The sequence below is a fragment of the Ovis aries genome, chromosome 16 (assembly GCF_016772045.2).
Source record: "Ovis aries strain OAR_USU_Benz2616 breed Rambouillet chromosome 16, ARS-UI_Ramb_v3.0, whole genome shotgun sequence".
In the NCBI taxonomy this organism is placed as follows: Eukaryota; Metazoa; Chordata; class Mammalia; order Artiodactyla; family Bovidae; genus Ovis; species Ovis aries.
In genome coordinates, this window is record NC_056069.1 from 2075877 (window position 1) to 2095124 (window position 19248).

The 19248-nt window shown below is 44.9% G+C and overlaps 1 protein-coding gene across 1 annotated transcript in view; it reads left to right on the plus strand.

Annotated features, from left to right (window-relative positions):
• The window catches only part of DOCK2 (dedicator of cytokinesis 2), a 473410-nt gene that overhangs the window by 360816 nt on the left and 93346 nt on the right, over nt 1-19248 (plus strand). Inside the window, exons 29-30 of the mRNA XM_042233648.1 lie at nt 1677-1771; nt 18664-18742. Coding sequence (XP_042089582.1) covers nt 1677-1771; nt 18664-18742 — 174 coding nt within the window. The remainder of the gene's footprint in view (nt 1-1676; nt 1772-18663; nt 18743-19248) is intronic.

Sequence of the window (19248 nt, forward strand, 5' to 3'; positions counted from 1 at the left end):
CAATCCCATGGACTGTAGCCTGCCCTGCTCCTCTGTCCATGGGATTTTCCAGGCAAGAATACTGGAGTGGGTTGCCATTTCCTTTTCCAGGGGATCTTCGTGACCCAGGGACAAAACCTGGGCCTCCCACATTGCAGGCAGAGTCGTTACCATCTTCCTACCATGGTGTAGGAAAGCCTACACCATGGTGCACCTTCCCAATCAGAAGTCAGGCTTTCTATCTGTGAGGCAGAGGCCTTCTCCATTCCCACAGGAAGGGACTGTGCCTATGGCAACATCCACACCTCCCCAGGTGATCCTGAGGATGAACAGTTACACTCACCATCGTCATCCTGAGCATCTAGTGGACACTCACAGTGGGCTGGGCTCTGTGTGGAGCATCTTAGAGACGGCGTGCACTCAGCCAACCATGTGAGGCGGATGTTATCCCCATTCTGCTGATGTGGAAACTGGGGCTTTAGTCTCTGAGGTGAATTTCTCTAGAAGCAATGATTGCTGGAAAGGAGCCAGTCTCATTTCCAGAATTGTACAGTTGAGCTTAAGCAGTGATTTTCAAATTATATTTCTCCCAACCTCACTGTCTTCTACCATAAACACACACACATACATACATGCATACTTCAGCCAGAGCTGTTTCTGCTTTTATCTGTTTTATACATTAGGTTCCAAGTAAGATTTTCTCCAAACAAAAAATTCTGCTGTTAAAGTAATTTGAAAACCACTGGCTTAAGGAAAGAGCTCTGAACAGGTTTCCTATGGATTTTAAATTTTGCCTGTAGCAAATGGGCGGCTCCGCAGCAAAGAATTCACCTACAGTGCAGAAGATGTGGGAGACGCCAGGTCGATCCTTGGGTTGGGAAGCTTCCCTGGAGAAGGAGTGGCAATCCACTCCAGTATTCATGCCGGGAAGATCCCATGGACAGAAGAGCCTGGCAGGCTAGAGTCCGTGGCTCCCAAAGAGTTGGACACAGCTGACCAATTGAGCATACACACACGAAGTAAACGGATGGGAAAACTTCATTTCCTCCTGGTGTCAGTGGTTCTTCTCTTTGCTATCTGCATTTGTCTTGAATTTGTGTTCTCCAGAGGTAGAAACAAGTCTGACCCATCGCAAGCCCGGTGGGGCATGTTGAGGTCCACCTTGAGCCTCTTCACAGGAGAGGGAGGGGGTCCCTGCCCTGTTTCCTCTAGCTTGCTCATGCGTGTGCCTGTGACATATGAATTAGCTGTGTTTACAGTACGGCAATTAGATGTTTCATTTTAATAGTAGTTTTTTGCTCAATGACCTGAGATGCATCTATAAGTGTGGATTATTTCCTCCTGAAATACATATTTGGCAAGATGATTATAAAATTGCCATATCAATGAATACATTTACTCCTTTACTCCCAAACACAGAATTAACAGTGCTTTCATTTTGAGAGGGTTTTCACATTCCATATTCATGTTCCACTTATATCTGTGAGACAGTCTCCTGGTAATCAATTGTAAGATTTCATTTGAAAATCCACCTCTATTGGTTTCATTGGGTTTACATAATGAAAGGCTATGCCCTTTCCATTTCTGCACCTCCAGAAAAGAAAAAAGAAAAAGTGTGAACAACTCAGAAGATCTAGGTCCTTCCAGTCGTATCCTATAAAGCAAGATGACAGGTGTGTTTTGCTTTGCTGTTGTAGGACTTTCTGATGGAGACATTCATCATGTTCAAGGACCTCATTGGGAAGAACGTGTACCCTGCGGACTGGGTGGCCATGAGCATGGTCCAGAACAGGTGAGCGGCCCCGCCTCCGGGGCCCGAGCCCCTCAGCACTCACGTGACATCATACTGGGCGAGGGGGGTTGTTGGCCATGAGCATGGTCCAGAACAGGTGAGTGGCCCGCCTCTGGGGCCTGGGCCCCTCAGCACCCACATGACATCACACTGGGAGAAGGAGGGTGTTGGCCATGAGCATGGTCCAGAACAGTGAGCGGCCCGCCTCCGGGCCCGGGCCCCTCAGCACCCACGTGACATCACACTGGGAGAGGCGGGAGGTGGGGAGAGTTTCTCCCTGACGAAAATAAACTGAAGTGCAGCAGATCCTTTCTTTCTGCATTGAAACCCCAGGGGGCTGCTCCCCAGTCTTGAGCTATTTATTCATTATTCTTCATTCCTTTGTGTATGCTGAACTGGCTACTCCCTACCTTCCCCATCCTTCCAATACTGGTTAAAATATACTTTGTCTACAACGCTTCTCTAAACCTTGAGACAGGAGAGCTTAAGATCAGCCTTATTAAAATCATACTATATTAAATTTATTCAAAACAATAAAATATATTCTGGGACATATGGTAGAATAAGTTTAGGAAGCATTGGATTAAGCAGCTTTGATTAGCTTTCTGTGGTACAGGACTTCTCGGAGCCTTTATGCTAATGCTTTCTCTAAGAGGAAGATGCTAAGGGGATGCTATGGGATTTTCTGAGAGGAAGATATGGGATACAGCATTTCACAGATTTACCTGCCCATTGAATCATTCAGTGTGCATGTATTTATGTCTCCCTATGGGAAATAGACGGGGAAACAGTAGAAACAGTGTCAGACTTTATTTTGGGGGGCTCCAAAATCACTGCAGATGGTGACTGCAGCCATGAAATTAAAAGATGCTTACTCCTTGGAAGGAAAGTTATGACCAACCTAGACAGCATATTCAAAAGCAGAGACATTACTTTGCCAACAAAGGTCCATCTAGTCAAGGCTATGGTTTTTCCAGTGGTCATGTATGGATGTGAGAGTTGGACTGTGAAGAAAGCTGAACACCGAAGAATTGATGCTTTTGAACTGTGGTGTCGGAGAAGACTCTCGAGAGTCCCTTGGACTGCAAGGAGATCCAACAAGTCCATCCTAAAGAGATCAGCCCTGGGTGTTCTTTTGGAAGGAATGATGCTAAAGCTGAAACCAGTACTTTGGCCGGCTCATGCGAAGAGTTGACTCATTGGAAAAGACTCTGATGCTGGGAGGGATTGGGGGCAGGAGGAGAAGGGGACGACAGAGGATGAGATGGCTGGATGGCATCACCGACTCGATGGACATGAGTTTGAGTGAACTCTGGGAATTGGTGATGGACAGGGAGGCCTGGCGTGCTGCGATTCATGGGGTCACGAAGAGTCGGACACGACTGAGCGACTGAACTGAACTGAACTGATGTGTATATAGTACTTATTAATACCTCATAGAATACAAGTGTAACCCAAGATTAACTCAGATCCCACATAGTCCAGCCCAATAGACAAGAGTAACTGTGAGCAATTTCCATTTTTAATGCTTTCTCTCAAATAATGTTATTTCATCAAAATCAAGTTCAAGTCATAGCACTCAGCAATATCATCTGATATTCCCTATTTCCGTTCTCCTGTATCTCTATCTCATGGTTTACCCAGGCCTCTCTCACAACCTTATTCTCAGTTCCTATCCACAAACTGTTGAAACTGGGTCCTCTAGGCTTCTCTCTTTCCTTTTGCTCTCCCTTCCCTTTGGCTTCCTACATTTGCTTTAGGTGCTTCCCATGGGGAGGCTTCCCAGGTGGCTCAGCGGTAAAGAATCTGCCTGCCAGTACGGGAGATGCAGGAGATGTGGGTTTAATCCCTGGGTCGGGAAGATCCCCTGGAATAGGAAACGGCAGCCCACTGCAGTATTCCTGCCTGGGAAATCACATGGACAGAGGAGTCTGGTGGGCTACAGTCCATGTGGTTGCCAAGAATCGGGCATGACCGAGCGCCTGAGCACGCACGCATGATTCCCATGGGGACTCTTCACTCTACACTGGCAAGAAGTTTTGTCTCTCTCTACCTATTGCTCTTGCTCTGTGTCCCAGGGGCCAAGAATTGGCTGGCAAAGACAGACATGTCCTGAGAGGATGGAAGAAGAGGAGATGTTAAAGAAGCAAAGGCAGAAATCTCTTCAGTGGGAAGCAATGAGAAAAGAATGTAGACATGAATAATTTTGTCACTAGAAACAAATTTGAAATTTGTAGTCTTGAAATTTCTATCTCATGTTTGCCCAGGACCTTACTCCAGTCCCAGATGGCTTCCACCCCTTACTATTCTGACCTCTGCAAAGCTGCTCTTCTGGTATCCAGATGCCTATGTGCCTAGCAAAGTGACTTTGCAGGCACACTTGCTCTTAGGGCCAGCTTTAGGGGCTGGTGAAGGGGAGGAGAGGTTCGTCAAGGTAGAAAGAGATAAATGTTTCTGCATCGGTGTTTGTGCTGGGAAGAGGAAAATCAGCCCAGCAACAAAAATGTCAGAATTCTTAGCCTGGGCTGATTCTCCCTGTTCACATCGCTCAGGTGGGAGTCTGGCTTTTACAGTGCTGAAGGCGTTGGTGGGAATTAGGCCCAGCCATGTTACAGATGAGAGGCAGGTCTCTCCCTAGCTCTGTGTCAGGATTAGCTTCCTGAGCATACAGCCTGTGTAGCTGCAGAGGACTCTGCACTCTGAAGGGCCCTGCTCTCACCTTCTTGGGTTCCTAATACTTTTGGACTAGGAGACTTGCATGTTCACTGTGCACTGAGCTCAAAAATGATGCAGCTGGTGGTACCTCGCATCAGTGTCCTTCTACTCATCTGTGTTTGGAAGAAGCCGGCTCCCAAGCTGCATTTGGATCCCTTCACTCTTTGCCAGTTGGTCAGTGAGGTCTTGGGGTTTTGCCAAATTTCATGAAGCATCCAGGTGAGTCATCTTCGACTCACCCTACATTTCAGGGACACTCAACTGTTCATGTAACATACTGTTTCATACTTCCTATGACTTCGCATAAACGATGACTCTCCCCCTTTTTAGACAAAACTCAACATAAAAGCATCCTAAAAATTCTTCCCCATGTAATTTCTCGTTGGTGGGGCCTTCTGGGATGCCTTTATGGTAGGAGAGCACATTCCCGCCTCTTTGCTTGCACGCACACCCACATTATAGTCCTTGCCCCCCTGGACTGTCGTCGTCTCTGGTTGTGACCGTTCTTGCCACCAGAGAATGGCTTCTTGAAGGCAAGAACTAGGTCCGGCTAATTTCTGTATGTCTAACTCTTGGCACGGAACCTGACATTCATAAACATGTATATAATAAATTGTCTTTGATACTTTGTAATAAGCTCTGTATATCCAATGGATATTCATTTTATAGATATTTTAATTGTGTTGGAGTTGATTCATAGTGCTCTGTGAGTTTCAGGTGAATAGCAAAGTGATTCAGCTATACGTGTACATATATTAATTTTGTTCTAGACTCTTTTCTCATATACGTTATCACAAAACATTGAGTAGAGTTCCCTATGCTATACAGTAGGTCCTTGTTGATTATTTATCTTTTATATGGTTGTACGTGCATGTGTTTATCCCAGACTCCTGATTTATCCCTCACCAGTACGTTTCCCGTTTGGTCACAATGGGTACTTATTGATTAGGATTTTTTTTTTTAAAGAAGTACAATTCAAATTTGCCAAGCAGAAAGAGAATTTATGGGCTCGGGCAATTTAAAGAGCCCAGGGTTATGGCTGTGGGCATATCTAGGTGCTCAAACAGTGTTGCCGGGAACCTGTGTCTCTATCTCTGCTCTTTTCTCTATTGGCTTCTTTCTAAGGCAGATGCTCTCTTTGCAGTAGAAACCTGACTGCAGAAATTCCAGAAATATGTCTTGTTGGATTAGCAGCCCCAGTAGAAAAAAGACGCTTTTCCTTCAAGAGGTACAGCAAAATTCCCAGAATAATTTTCAAAGATCTGGCTCGGGCTACATCCCAATCCAGAAAACTCTGTGGCCAGTGAAATGAAATATGCTGTTTCATCAGGCTTGGTTCATATGACCCACCTTTGGAAGTGGGGAGGCTGTGGCTAGTTTCATCGAAACTACAAAGTCTGGGAGCAAAGGGGGAGGCTGGCAGAGTAATTCTTCAAAGGAAAATCTGAGAGTTACTACCAGAAATGGCTGATGAGCAGACAAACAAATGCGCAGACATCTGCAACTGATACAGAGTCAGGAGGATGGACGCCCAGAGAGGCGGGGCCCTCCCTCATCAGGCCAGCAGCCTCCCCTTCTGAGCTGCCAACAGTCATCCCAGAGGAAACACACAGAAGTGCTTTGAAGGAACGTTCCTATCTGAAATCCCAGCTAGCCACAGACTTTAGTCTTTTGAGGGGAGACAGGACCCTAGAGGCAATACAGTAGTCCTTGCTTCTTTAAACCTGCAAAATTAGAATATAGTTTTCTAAGGGACCTAGGGTTTCCCAGGTGGCACAGTGGTGCAGATCCTGCCTGCCAGTGCAGGAGATGGAGGAGACTCAGGTTCATTTCCTGGGTTGGGAAGATTGCCTGGAGAAGGCAATGGCAACCCACTCCAGACTTCTTGCCTAGAGAATCCCGTGGACAGAGGAATCTGGTGGGCTACACCCCATAGGGTCCGAAAGAATCAGATATGACTGAGCACCACATATACTTGTAGATAACACCATTCAGGGTGCTTGTCACATTTTTTGGTGATCCAGGTGAAGAGAGAGACCAATCAAGTAATCTCATAAACAATGTAAAATTATGGCAGGGTTATATAAGAGAGGTACTGTATTAAGAGCACTATAACATGTGGTCTAGATCTGTGCTCTGAGAGATGAAAAGCAAGTGTTGGGGTGGGAGTTGGGAGAAGAGTGTGCCAGGCCAACCAGAGCGTGCTGAGACAAGCAGAGCACGTGCAAATATCCTGGACTGGGCAACTGAGCAGAAAGGCAGGCAAGGGAACCTAAGAAACTGGAGTCGTCTACTAAATAGAAACAATTGCATCTCTGAAGGAAATTCCTACATTTGAGATTAGGTTTGGCACATATACACTATGATGTGTAAAACAGCTAGTGCTAACCTGCTATAAAGCCCAGGAAACTCAGCTCAGTGCTATACGATGAGCTAGAGGGGTATCATGGGGGGAGGGGTGGCAGGGAGGGCAAAGAGGGAGAGGATATATGTCTATATATATCTGATTTACTTCATTGCACAGCAGGACATTATAAAGCAATTATCAGTTCAGTTCAGTCGCTCAGTCGTGTCCGACTCTTCGTGACCCCATAGACCACAGCTCACCAGGACTCCCTGTCCATCACCAACTCCCGGAGCCTACTCAAACTCATCTCCATTGAGTCGGTAATGCCATCCAGCCATCGCATCCTCTGTCGTCCCCTTCTCCTGCCTTCAATCTTTCCCAGCATCAGGGTCTTTTCAGATGAGTCAGCTCTTCGCATAGGTGGCCAAAGTATTGGAGTTTCACCTTCAACATCAGTCCTTCCAATGAACACCCAGGACTGATCTCCTTTAGGATGGACTGGTTGGATCTCCTTGCAGTCCAAGGGACTCCCAAGAGTCTTCTCCAACAGTTCAAAAGCATCACTTCTTCAGCGCTCAGCTTTCTTTATAGTCTAATACATCCATACATGACCACTGGAAAAACCATAGCCTTGATGAGACAGACCTTCGTTGGCAAAGTGATAAAGCAATTATACTCCAATAAAATAAATTAAAAAATAAGTTGAATTCAGAAATACAGCCTGGGTTTCAGGCTTAGTTCTGCCACCTTATCTTTCCTGGGAAGTCATTCAACCTCTTGGCATCCCAGTTTTCTGATCTGCAGAATGGGGATAATTATAAAATCCATTTCATGGTGTGTGTGTGTGTGTGTGTGTGTGTGAGAGAGAGTGTGTGTGTGTGTGTGTGAGAATGTGTGTGTGTGTGTGTGTGAGAATGTGTGTGTGTGTGTGTGTGTGTGTGTGTGTGTGAGGGTAGACTAGTTATTCCTCAGATCACTGCTGGTACCTGGGAAGAATTCAGGCAGTGGGAGCATTGCCATCCCCAGGTGCAGACGGCAAATGTAGCCTTGGACTGGAGAAGCACGTGCCTGGTGTCAACCAGGAAAGAGGACTGTTTTTCTCTTGCAGGCACATAGCTCAGCTTATAGATATCTCCTAACTATGGTGATCCCTTCCATTTATGGAGCACTTGAAATTTTTTCAGTTTTCCCATTTTGTTTGTTGTTACAATAGCTAACATGTATCACACACCTAGACTGTATACCTAGATGTATCACGCGCCCATTGTAAATACTTCAGATGTATTAACTCATTTAATCATTGCAACAACTTTATGACATGATAAAATGTTGTAACCCACATTTTATACGTGAGAAAACTGAAACACAGCACACATGTTGTTAGCATGGTAGTATTTAGTGTGGTGTTACTAGTGAAAACCAGCAAAACCAGGCAATGAGTCTGTGTTTTTTTTTTTTTCCCTTTGCTTGCTTCTTTATTGTATTTTTGTAAATTATGCAAATACGATATCACATCTACAAGAGACTTGGAAAATATAGAACAAACTTACGTTTAGTTATATTACATATTACAATTATTTTTAAGTAGATAAATTGAGACTTTTAGTTGGAGTTTTAATATCAAACTCTCAAAACTGAATAGAATGAATATAGAGATAAGTGGAAAGATTTAGTAGACCTGAAATACTGGTGTTTTTTTTTTTTAAAAAAAAAAGGAAATTAACATGTGATACAGTGCTATTAGCTAAGGTACAGATTTAGTTCAAATTTCACAGAATTTTATGTTAGTGTCCATTATTTATTTTTACACCTTATTCAAAACACCATATTGTATTTAACTGCATTGAGCAGCTCCAGGTGCTTGCAACAAATTCTGGTAAATTCTCTTTTCATTTTTATTGTATTACAAATATTTTCTAATTTTCCTTGTTGTGGCTTCTTAAATACAGCAGTCATTTACAAGTAGACATTTAATTTCCAAATATGTGAGTTTTTAAAGTATTTTTAATATTAATTTCTTATTTTAATATTAATTTCTCATTTAAGAGCCCATGTTCTTAGTCTCTACTGCTTTATCCTGTGAAATAGGCTTGTGTTATGAAGTACATTGTAAGGATGTGCAAACTGCTTATTTATTGGCTCAGATAACTTAAAGAGGCCCAAAGAGGTGACTTGCCCAAGGTCATGCAGCTGCTTAGTGGAGGATTTCAACATAAACTGGACAAGTGGAACATACACCATGGTGTAACCCAGATCAGTATTTCCCAGAATGTAATTGTTTCTTCTCTGAAAATATGCAGCCTAAGCTCTATCCATTGATGTGGCCAAAGCACACTTCATATGTTGGTTGCCCTGTATGTTACCATGTCTTCTTTTCCTTCCTTCCTTCCTTCTTCCCCCGCCCTCCTCCCCTTCCTCCCTTCCTTTCTCCTTTGCTTCCCTCCTTTCTTCCCTATTGAAAATGAAAGTGTCAGTCGCTCAGTCGTGTCCGACTCTCTGCCACCCCATGGACTGTAGCCCACCGGGCTCTTCTGTCCATGGAATTCACCAGGCAAGAATACTGGAGAGGGTTGCCATGCCCTCCTCCAGGGGCTCTTCCCCACCCAGGGACCAAACCCAGGTCTCCTTCATTGCAGGAAGATTCTCTGTCATCTGAGCCACCAGGGAAGCCACTTCCTTTCTTTCTTCCCTATTACTCATATATTTTTTATGATTTCCTGCTTTTCTAATTTCCCTGTTGTTGCTTATTATGTATGTATGTATTAGTCATTTATGATTTATCTGCTTGTTGGAGGAGGGAATGGAGTTTCCAGATCTAAATGTCTCCTCCGCTGTGTACTGCTTGTGTGTGCAGACGGAGGGACATGTCTACTGCAGGAAGTACCTCCTGTGAGAGCGCAATGCCGCATTCAGTCAGATCTGATGTATGTGGCATGGTTAATTTTAAATGATCAAGTTCTTTGCAACATTGTAAATGAACAAAATATGCCTAGGAACCCCTTTCCCCCTCCTCTATCTGCACTTTGATCTGGAAATCCAACTTTTGGGGTGGGGGTGAGGGGTGGTGGTTGGGGATTCAGACAGATCCTTGAAGCTTCTCTAAATGGAGTCCATCAACACAAACATACTGAGTGTCCTGGGTATCAGAGTCTAGCGGGTGGACAGGCCCACCCATGCCATGGTGCCAGAAGGCAGGGTGCTTACTGTCTTGTTGGTGAGACAGTAAGTATGCCCATGGAAGTATGACCAAATGCTGCAGCCACTATAGTGAGTTCAGAGCACAGGGAGGGCCCAGAGAAGTCAGGATTTACGACTGCCCAGGTTCAAATCCTGCCTCCACCATTTAATAGTTCCATCACCTCAGGTAAAGTTACTTAATCACTCTGGACTCTGTATTTCTCACTGTAAAATGGGATAATAATAAGACCTATCACAAAGGATTTTTGTGAGGATCAAAATGAAATAATATGTATAGAGTAGTTAGAATAGTGTTTGGCATATAACAAGCATTTCACAAATGTTAGCTGTTATTTTAGCTCTCACATCCCTATGATCTGGGAATATCCACAGTATTTCACAAAAGAGACACACCTGTACTGGATCTCATCTGCGTTACCAGTGAAATATTTTGAGATCTCATATCATCTCTGGCACACACAAGGCACACAGTAGGGTCATAGTTCAGTTCAGTTCAGTCGCTCAGTCGTGTCTGACTCTTTGCGACCCCATGAATCACAGCACGCCAGGCCTCCCTGTCCATCACCAGCTCCCGGAGTTCACTCAGACTCACGTCCATCGAGTCCGTGATGCCATCCAGCCATCTCATCCTGGGTCGTCCCCTTCTCCTCCTGCCCCCAATCCCTCCCAGCATCAGAGGCTTTTCCAGTGAGTCAGCTCTTCATAGTAGCTGGCCCTAAAAAGCTGAACGGAGAAGTTCTTGGTGTGTGCGGGGCCACTCCTGTCAGTTTGCTAACAATCACTGACACCCACTCCCCCTTTCTCCCGCCATCATTAATTTTTGCCACCTACTTCCTTTTTGTAGGTCCTACTCACTCCAAAACCTGTCACCCAGAAGGAGGCTTCTCCATGGGTTTTTTTAGCCAGCACAGCACATCTAATCCTGACACTCACCTGGGCCACCGGGTTCCAGTCCCAGGAGACTGCTGCCCCTCTAACTAGAGTCCAGAATTCAGAGCAGGCACATGGAGTGGGCCATGCCCTGACCGTGAGCTGGGATCCTCCGATGCCCTCTAACTTCTCAGTTCTATGATGCCCAGGACACTCATATATCTGCAATATATTTGTGTTGATTCAGTCCATTTAGAGAAGCTTTAGGGATGTGTCTAAATCCCCAACCACCACCCCTCACCCCCACCCTAAATGTTAAATTCCTAGATCGAAGTGTAGACGGAGGAGGGGAAAGAGGTTCCTGGGCACAGTTTGCTCATGTGCAATATTGCGAAGAACTTGTGTGTTGTGCGGGAGCCACATAAAGGCTCGGGGGAAAGGGCTTCCTCAGCGCTACCAGGAGAAGAAGGACTCCCTTTTCCTGGCCAGTTCTTTTATCTCTGTCTTCAAATTTTGACCAGTAGAGTCAATTCCATCCCATGAACCGTGGCACCAAGGGGAATGCGGGTCAGGGAGGCCCTCTCAGCTGTGGGCTTTCTCACTGGAAAGGGCATGTCCACCTCCAGTTGCCTCTTTTATTCACATCGTACAACTAGTGTGCGTGGGCTGATTATCACATTGGAGTGTTCTCATCCCCAGGTCCTCCTGCCTCCGAGCTGCAGGGTGGCTGGGCAGCTCAGGATAATGCCCACAGTACAACTGGCGCTTACTAAGGACCCTTAGGCCCCGAGGCCCTGGGCCCCCAGCTTCATGCACTGCATCTCATTTCATCTTCACATGCGGCTCATCACACAGAGGGGAAGCAACCCTCTCAAGACCACAGCCTGGAAGGGCAGGAGAGTGGGAATGTGCCCCCAGGCAGGCTTGCTCAGCTCCTGCAGGCGTCTGCGTGCGCCTTCCATTACTGCATCCCGTCCAAGGACTAATGCGTGCGGTGCATGGGTTTATTTAGGAGATGAGACCCACAGGGACTCGTGGTTGTCTCCAGGATTGAGGATTTGTTCTGATACATGGAGGGAGGTAGGAAGCTGGGAACCTGGGCCAGCAGCTATGGCGAGGCTTCGTGTGGAGCGGTTTTCAGCATACCAGCCTGGAGTTTGGCTCACTTTCTGCTAGCTTCTTCCTACCCGCAGCAGCTGCCGTCTCTTATATATGGCTTCTGCTGTCTCACAGAGTCATCTGTTCATGGCTTCCACTCAGGCCGGGGTCCCTTGCATTCTCCCTGTTTGCTCTGCCTTTGAAATGCCTAAAAGGATTTGATCTACTACTGTCCAGGCTAGGGTGCCCTCGCTAGATCACCCATGGGCTTCTAGCCAGCCTGTGGAAGACTTGCCCGACTCAAGTGTTGGTTCTGGGCCCATTCAGCTGTGGGCAGAGCAGCAGGATGATGGGGACTAAGTGGGAAAGGGCTCCCTTGTGGGCGCGAGGAGGGGCATGCCCAGTGCTGAGAGGCCATGCAGGCTGGCCTTCAAGGGAGCCAGAAAATCTGTATGGCTAACTGCAGATACTTTGAAGAAAGGCAAGCTGAGATTGGGTGGACTCCAGTGCCTACTGGCCATGTGAATGTGGGGAAAGTTTTGATATTTCCGGGGCTGAGTTTCCTCTTCTGCTAAATGGGTGCCACCATGACACCTACTTCAGTTTGCAGGGTTAAATGAAACAATGTCTGTAGAGAACTTGGCACAGGATATACACATGAAAACTATAATTCCCCCATCGTTGTCATTATTAATGAGGTGAGCTCACAGCTTGAATTGAACAGAATTACAGATGTTTCTTGGTGGGCCAAATAGCAGGGTGGTTAAATACTGAGGTTCTGAAGGCAGCTTCAGTTTCTCAGTCATGTTCAACTCTTTGCGACCCCATGGACTGCAGCATGCCAGGCCTCTCAGTCCATCACCAGCTCCTAGAGTTTACCCAAACTCATGTCCATTGAGTTGGTGATGCCCTCCAATCATCTCATCCTCTGTCATCCCCTTCTCCTCCCGCCTTCAGTTTTTCCCAGCATCAGGGTCTTTTCAAATGAGTCAGTTCCTCACATCAAGTGGCCAACATATTGGAGTTTCAGCTTCAACATCAGTCCTTCCAATGAATATTCAGGACTGATTTCTTTTAGGATAGACTGGTTGGATCTCCTTGCAGTCCAAGGGACTCTCAAGAGTCTTCTCCAACATCACAGTTCAAAAGCATCAATTCTTTGGCGCTCAGCTTTCTTTATAGTCCAACTCTCACATCCATACTGTAAAAACCATACTGTAAAAACCATAGCCTTGGCTAGATGGACCTTTGTTGGCAAAGTAATGTCTCTGCTGTCTAGGTTGGTTGTAGCTTTTCTTCCAAGGAATAAGCACCTTAATTTCATGGCTGCAGTCACCATCTGCAGTGATTTTGGAGCCCCCAAAAAATAAAGTCTCTCACTGTTTCCACCGTTTCCCCATCTATTTGCTGTGAAGTGATGGGACCAGATGCCATGATCTCAGTTTTCTGAATGTTGAGCTGTAAGCCAGCTTTTTCACTCTCCTCTTTTACTTTCATCAGGAGGCTCTTTAGTTCTTCTTCTCTTTCTGCCGTAAGGGTGGTGTCATCTGCATATCTGAGGTTATTGATATTTCTTCTGACAATCTTGATTCCAGCTTGTGTTTCTTCCAGCCCAGCATTTCTCACAATGTGCTCTGCATAGAAGTTAAATAACCAGGGTGCCAATATACAGCCTTGACACACTCCTTTCCCTACTTGGAACCAGTCTGTTGTTCCATGTCCAGTTCTAACAGTTGCTTCCTGACCTGCATACAGATTTCTCAAGAGGAAGGTCTGGCATTCCCGTCTCTTTAAGAACTTTCCACAGTTTGTGGTGATCCACACAGTCAAAGGCTTTGGCATAGTCAATAAAGCAGATAGATGTTTTTCTAGAACTCTTTTGCTTTTTCAATAATCCAGCAGATGTTGGCAATTTGATCTCTGTTCCTCTGCCTTTTCTAAATCCATCTTGAACATCTGGAAGGTCACGATTCACCTGCTGTTGAAGCCTGGCTTGGAGAATTTTGAGTTTAATTTTATTAGTGTGTGAGATGAGTGCAATTTTGCAGTAGTTTGAGCATTCTTTGGCATTGCCTTTCTTTGGGATTGGAATGAAAACTGACCTTTTCCAGTCCTGTAGCCACTGCTGAGTTTTCCAAATTTGCCAGCATATTGAGTGCAGCACTTTCACAGCATCATCTTTTAGGATTTGAAATAGCTCAGCTGAAATTCTATCACCTCCACTAGCTTTGTTCATAGTGATACTTACTAAGGCCCACTTGACTTTATATTCCAGGATGTCTGACTCTAGGTAAGTGATCACACCATCGTGATTATCTGGGTCGTGAAGATCTTTTTTGTACAGTTCTTCTATGTATTCTTGCCACCTCTTCTTAATATCTTCTGCTTCTGTTAGGTCCATACCATTTCTGTCCTTTATTGTGTCCATCTTTGCATGAAATGTTCCTTTGGTATCTCTAATTTTCTTAAAGAGATCTCTAGTCTTTCTCATTCTATTGTTTTCTTCTATTTCTTTGCACTGATCATTGAGGAAGACTTTTTATCTCTCCTCTCTATTCTTTGGAACTCTGCATTCAGATGGGTATATCTTTCCTTTTCTCCTTTGCTTTTTGCTTCTCTTCTTTTCACAGCTATTTGTAAGGCCTCCTCAGACAACCATTTGCTTTTTTGCATTTCTTTTCTTGGGGATGGTCTTGATCCCTGTCTCCTGTACAATGTCACAAACCTCTGCCCATAGTTCATCAGGCACTCTATCAGATCTAATCCCTTGAATCTGTTTCTTACTTCCACTGTATAAATCATAAGGGATTTGATTTAGGCCATACCTGAATGGTCTAGTGGTTTTCCCTACTTTCTTCAATTTCGGTCTGAATTTGGCAATAAAGAGTTCATGATCTGAGCTACAGTCAGCTCCTGGTCTTGTTTTTGCTGACTGTATAGTGCTTCTCCATCTTTGGCTGCAAAGAATATAATCAATCTGATTTTGGTGTTGACCATCTGGTGATGTCCATGTATAGAGTCTTTTCTTGTGTTGTTGGAAGAGGGTGTTTGCTATGACCAGTGTGTTCTCTTGGCAAAACTGTATTAGCCTTTACCGTACATTTGTTTAAATCCTACTTTTACATGTATTAGCTGGCTTCTTGGGAAAGTTGACTAAATTCACGTCTCTAAAATGAAAATGATTATCTAACTCAGAGAGCTAATGTGAGAATTAAAAATGAAAAAAAAAAAAAAACCACACACACACAGAAAGTAATCCATGCCGAGTACTTAGCGCAGAGCCTGATGCTTGTTGGTACCTGTGACTGTGATTATTACTAACTTTTTTAGAGCCTGCTAAGCATCTCAGAGGAAATACAGGAAATATTAGGTTGATATTTGATTATGAATTTTTGTTTGCAACAATTCAAGTTCATTTTTTAAAGTAACTGAAAGAGCTGAGTGTGTTTTCATTACAACCCACTTCAACAAATTAATGCTTAGGCTTTAAGCACAATTTTTTTTTTTTAGAAAATATAAAAGACATGCTTTTCCAAACCCATATATTGCAAATCAAAGTCAAGTGATATTCTGATTTCCAAAGGATGGCTGCAGAAGAATCCAGAGAGAGGGAGGAGCCTTGGTTTACTGTCTTTCAGCCCCTATCTGCCACTAATCCCTACCATCTGCATAGGGGGCTAATTAATTCCTGGTTATTGGACTGGCCTTTGCGAGGCAGAGACAGATTTAGGTTGACAATCAAAATAATAACTGTTACTGAAACTACTGGTAGTTTATTGCTGCTGCAAATGTGTAAAACCCCTCATTTTGGTATCATATTAGACAGTCTGAGATGTTTATACATAATATGACAGCCACTCAATGCCTTTCCATCTGGGGAATCAGATACTAATCTTTAAGGAGAAAACATAAGTGTTTTTGCAAAGGCATACTAGCAAATGACAGAATAACAAAACTGAAGAGACCTCACTTTGGGCAGCCTGATGGGGTGGAGGATTCTGCGGGATTTTTATTTCCCGTCTTTACACAGTCCTGCTGGCTGCAGCGTGTCCTCTGACTGTCCATTCTGCTGTCAGAGGTCGCTGCCAGTAGAAGAATGAAGTTATCCAGAGGGTCTGGGTGGCCATAGCTACCATATTGCTTCTGTCACCCTGTGGCAGGCGCTCTGCTCAGCACTGACGACACATTTGCCTTTACGCCCTGTAGAAACCCTGTGAAAGGGGTTACGCTGCTGCTGTTTTGCAAGCAAGGACACTTAAATGTCAAGCATGATGCTAACATGTCCCAAATCCACACTGCTGAGAAGTGCCAAAGCTAGAAAACACATCCAGTTTTGTGTGTGTGTACGTGTGTGTACGAATCTTGTGATCCTGATACCAGGATGCATTACCGTCTTTGTTCAGTGAACATTTAGTGTTTAATGAACACCCGGCCCAGCTTCCTTACAAGCAATGCCTGATGTAACAGAAGCAGTGCCTGATGTGGCTATAGGTGCCTTTCCCACACTCGTGGCCCGCCCAAAATATATCTGCCGCTTGGATGGACATTTCCTGTGCATCCTGAGAGCTTCCGTCTTCCTTCATTCCCTGGGCTTTTTCTGGCTATAGGAGATTGCTCAGCCCGCCTGCAGGGTAGACCAGAAATGCTAGGGACATAGTCTCTAGGAGCAACTTTCAACCAGTGATGGGCTGGCATTAATGGGGAAACAGCCCAGGATACTTCTCATGTTCCAGTATGTTCAATACAGTCTCAGAAGCGCCCAAGGAGAACTGAGTCCCAGTTAGTACACAAAGCAATAACCTCCTAATAAACACTTTCTTTTTCTGGCTTCCCATGGGTAACCAAATAGACATTTCCTCTGGACCAGCCACTCAGTAGAGAAATTACTGGCTGTCTACTATTAATCAAAAATTATAGACTATGATACAGGTAAGGTCTAGACCCTGCCTCTTAGATTTTGCAAACACATGCACCATGGGACTTGGCCACAGTGAGGCATGTAGCAGTCGGAAGGTAGCTGCAAAATCCAGGAGAGAAAGGATGGTGGCTTGCTTCAGTGGGCAGTGGGTGATGAGAAGTAATTGAATTTAGACGTTTTTTGAAAGTGATGCTAAGAGGTTTTGCTTACAGGTCATGTGTAGATGTAAGAGAGAGGGAAGTTAAAGATGCTGAGTCCTCCCCACACCTTGAGCAACTGGAAGAATGGAGTTGTTGTTAACTTAGATGGGAAGATGACAGAAAGAGGCAGGTAATAGGAGCTGAGCTTTTGACATGCATGTTTGAAATGCCTATTAGCCATCCAAGTAAGAGCACAGAGCTGAGAGCTGGAATGTAAGTTGGAGCTCAGGAGAGAGGCCAGGGATGAAGATGTCACATTTGGGAGTCAGAGGTATGTAGGTTGGAGATGAGATTATGGAGTGGTTCTCTGACTTCAAGGCAAGTACCTTGGAGGAGACAGTCATTATTGAGTCACAGTGGAAATAGAAATAACTTCTCGTAGACAGTGATCAAGTCTGGGAAAGGCAGTTGCCCTGACTGTCTTTGGAGTCCTGAAAGATGCAACCGACCATGTCCTAAAGCATTTAGAAGGAGGTGGCATTCTACACAAAAGAACACAGCTGTCCATTCAGAAAGCCACTTAGAGCATAGATTAGCCATGAGAGATGATCTTAGCAAAGAAGGTGGGGACAGTCATGGAGGACATTCACTGTCAAAAGAAAGGTCTTGGACTTATCCGTGGGCCTGGGGGAACCATTGAAGTGGGTGATCGACAGGATTGGGGATATTCCACAGGGCAAGGCATTCTAGAGGTTGAAAGGGCAAGAGTTAAAGGCTACAAGGGCAGTCAGTAGTGGGGAAGGAGAGGAAGAGATGGATGGCAAGACATTCAAGAAGAAACACAATTTGACAACAGGTACAAAAATGTTCAATAAGCATAAGATTTGATCAGCATTACCACTTCCAAGAGAAGGGCCGAGAAGAGGTATATATGGGAGATGCAAGGCATACGTAAGAGAGTGGTCACTGAAACACTGTTTACAAGAGGCAATGCTGAGAAGCAACATAAAGGTCCGTCAGTCAAAGACTGATGAAAGAGACTGTGACGCAGCCATACGGTAGAATGTTCTTCAGTGACTAAAAGGAATGATGTGTATCTGAATTCATTGGCATGAAAGGAACACACAGTTTACTGTCAAGTAAAAGAGGCTGTGAAACAGAATTTATCATTTAACCCCATTTATCAAAATGCTATCTTTAAAATATGGTTTGTGTATATATGTCTAGGGAGACCTTTGAAATTCCATTCATCAAAATGTCAAGCATGGTTTTCCCTAAATGATAGGATGGCTGGTGTGTTGTTTGTTTATTTATTTTGTTTGGAGGGAGGCAGTTTTTCTTCCTATCTTTCTGGATGACATGAATTTTCTGCCACAAGCTTGTAACAGTGTGAACAAAAGACAATATACATTTTCTAAAGGAAGCCAGACAGGGCCAGGTAAACGCGGCCCCAGGTCCGCAGTGTGAGCAGGTGCTAATGTGGGTCAGCCGGCCTCTTCCTTCAGCCTCCGGGGCACCCCCTGAGGGCCCTTCAGGCTGAAGCACAGGGGAGGGACATCTAGGGCAGCGTGCTCAGATGGCCTGCTGACCTTCTCCCCTCTTCCAGGGTCTTCCTGAGAGCTATCAACAAGTTTGCAGAAACCATGAACCAGAAATTCCTGGAAAACACGAACTTTGAGTTCCAGGTGAGTGTAAGGCACTGGGCATGCCTTGGACTGTCCTGGCAGGGCTGTTCCAGTGACCTGGCTGGTGGCACATCAGACACATCCTGAAACACACGGGAGCTATGCCTGTGCCTCGCGGGGTCTCCACAGAGTGCGGCGGGTTTGGGGAGGGAAGGAAGTACTTAGAGTTTGGAACCCAGTCCTTGATTAAATAAGTCATCAACTGAGGAGCATATGCAAATGTGACTGTGTAATGTATCATGCTAAAGAAGAGACTTGCATTCATTCACTGTCAGAGTGGGTGCTACCTTTTAAAAATTTATCACTTTTTTTTTAATTTTTTTATTCACCAGTACCTAGAACAGCAGCCATTCTTAGATATTGAAAGATGAAACTCTGTGACTTTCTGATACGTCCAGAAATCACTTTTAGCATGCAGACAAGACCTGGGCCCTCTGTGAGCTCCAGAGGCCCTGGGCAGACAGGGCGTCACATTTGCTCATGGCCGGCAAGAAGAACCAGCTCCT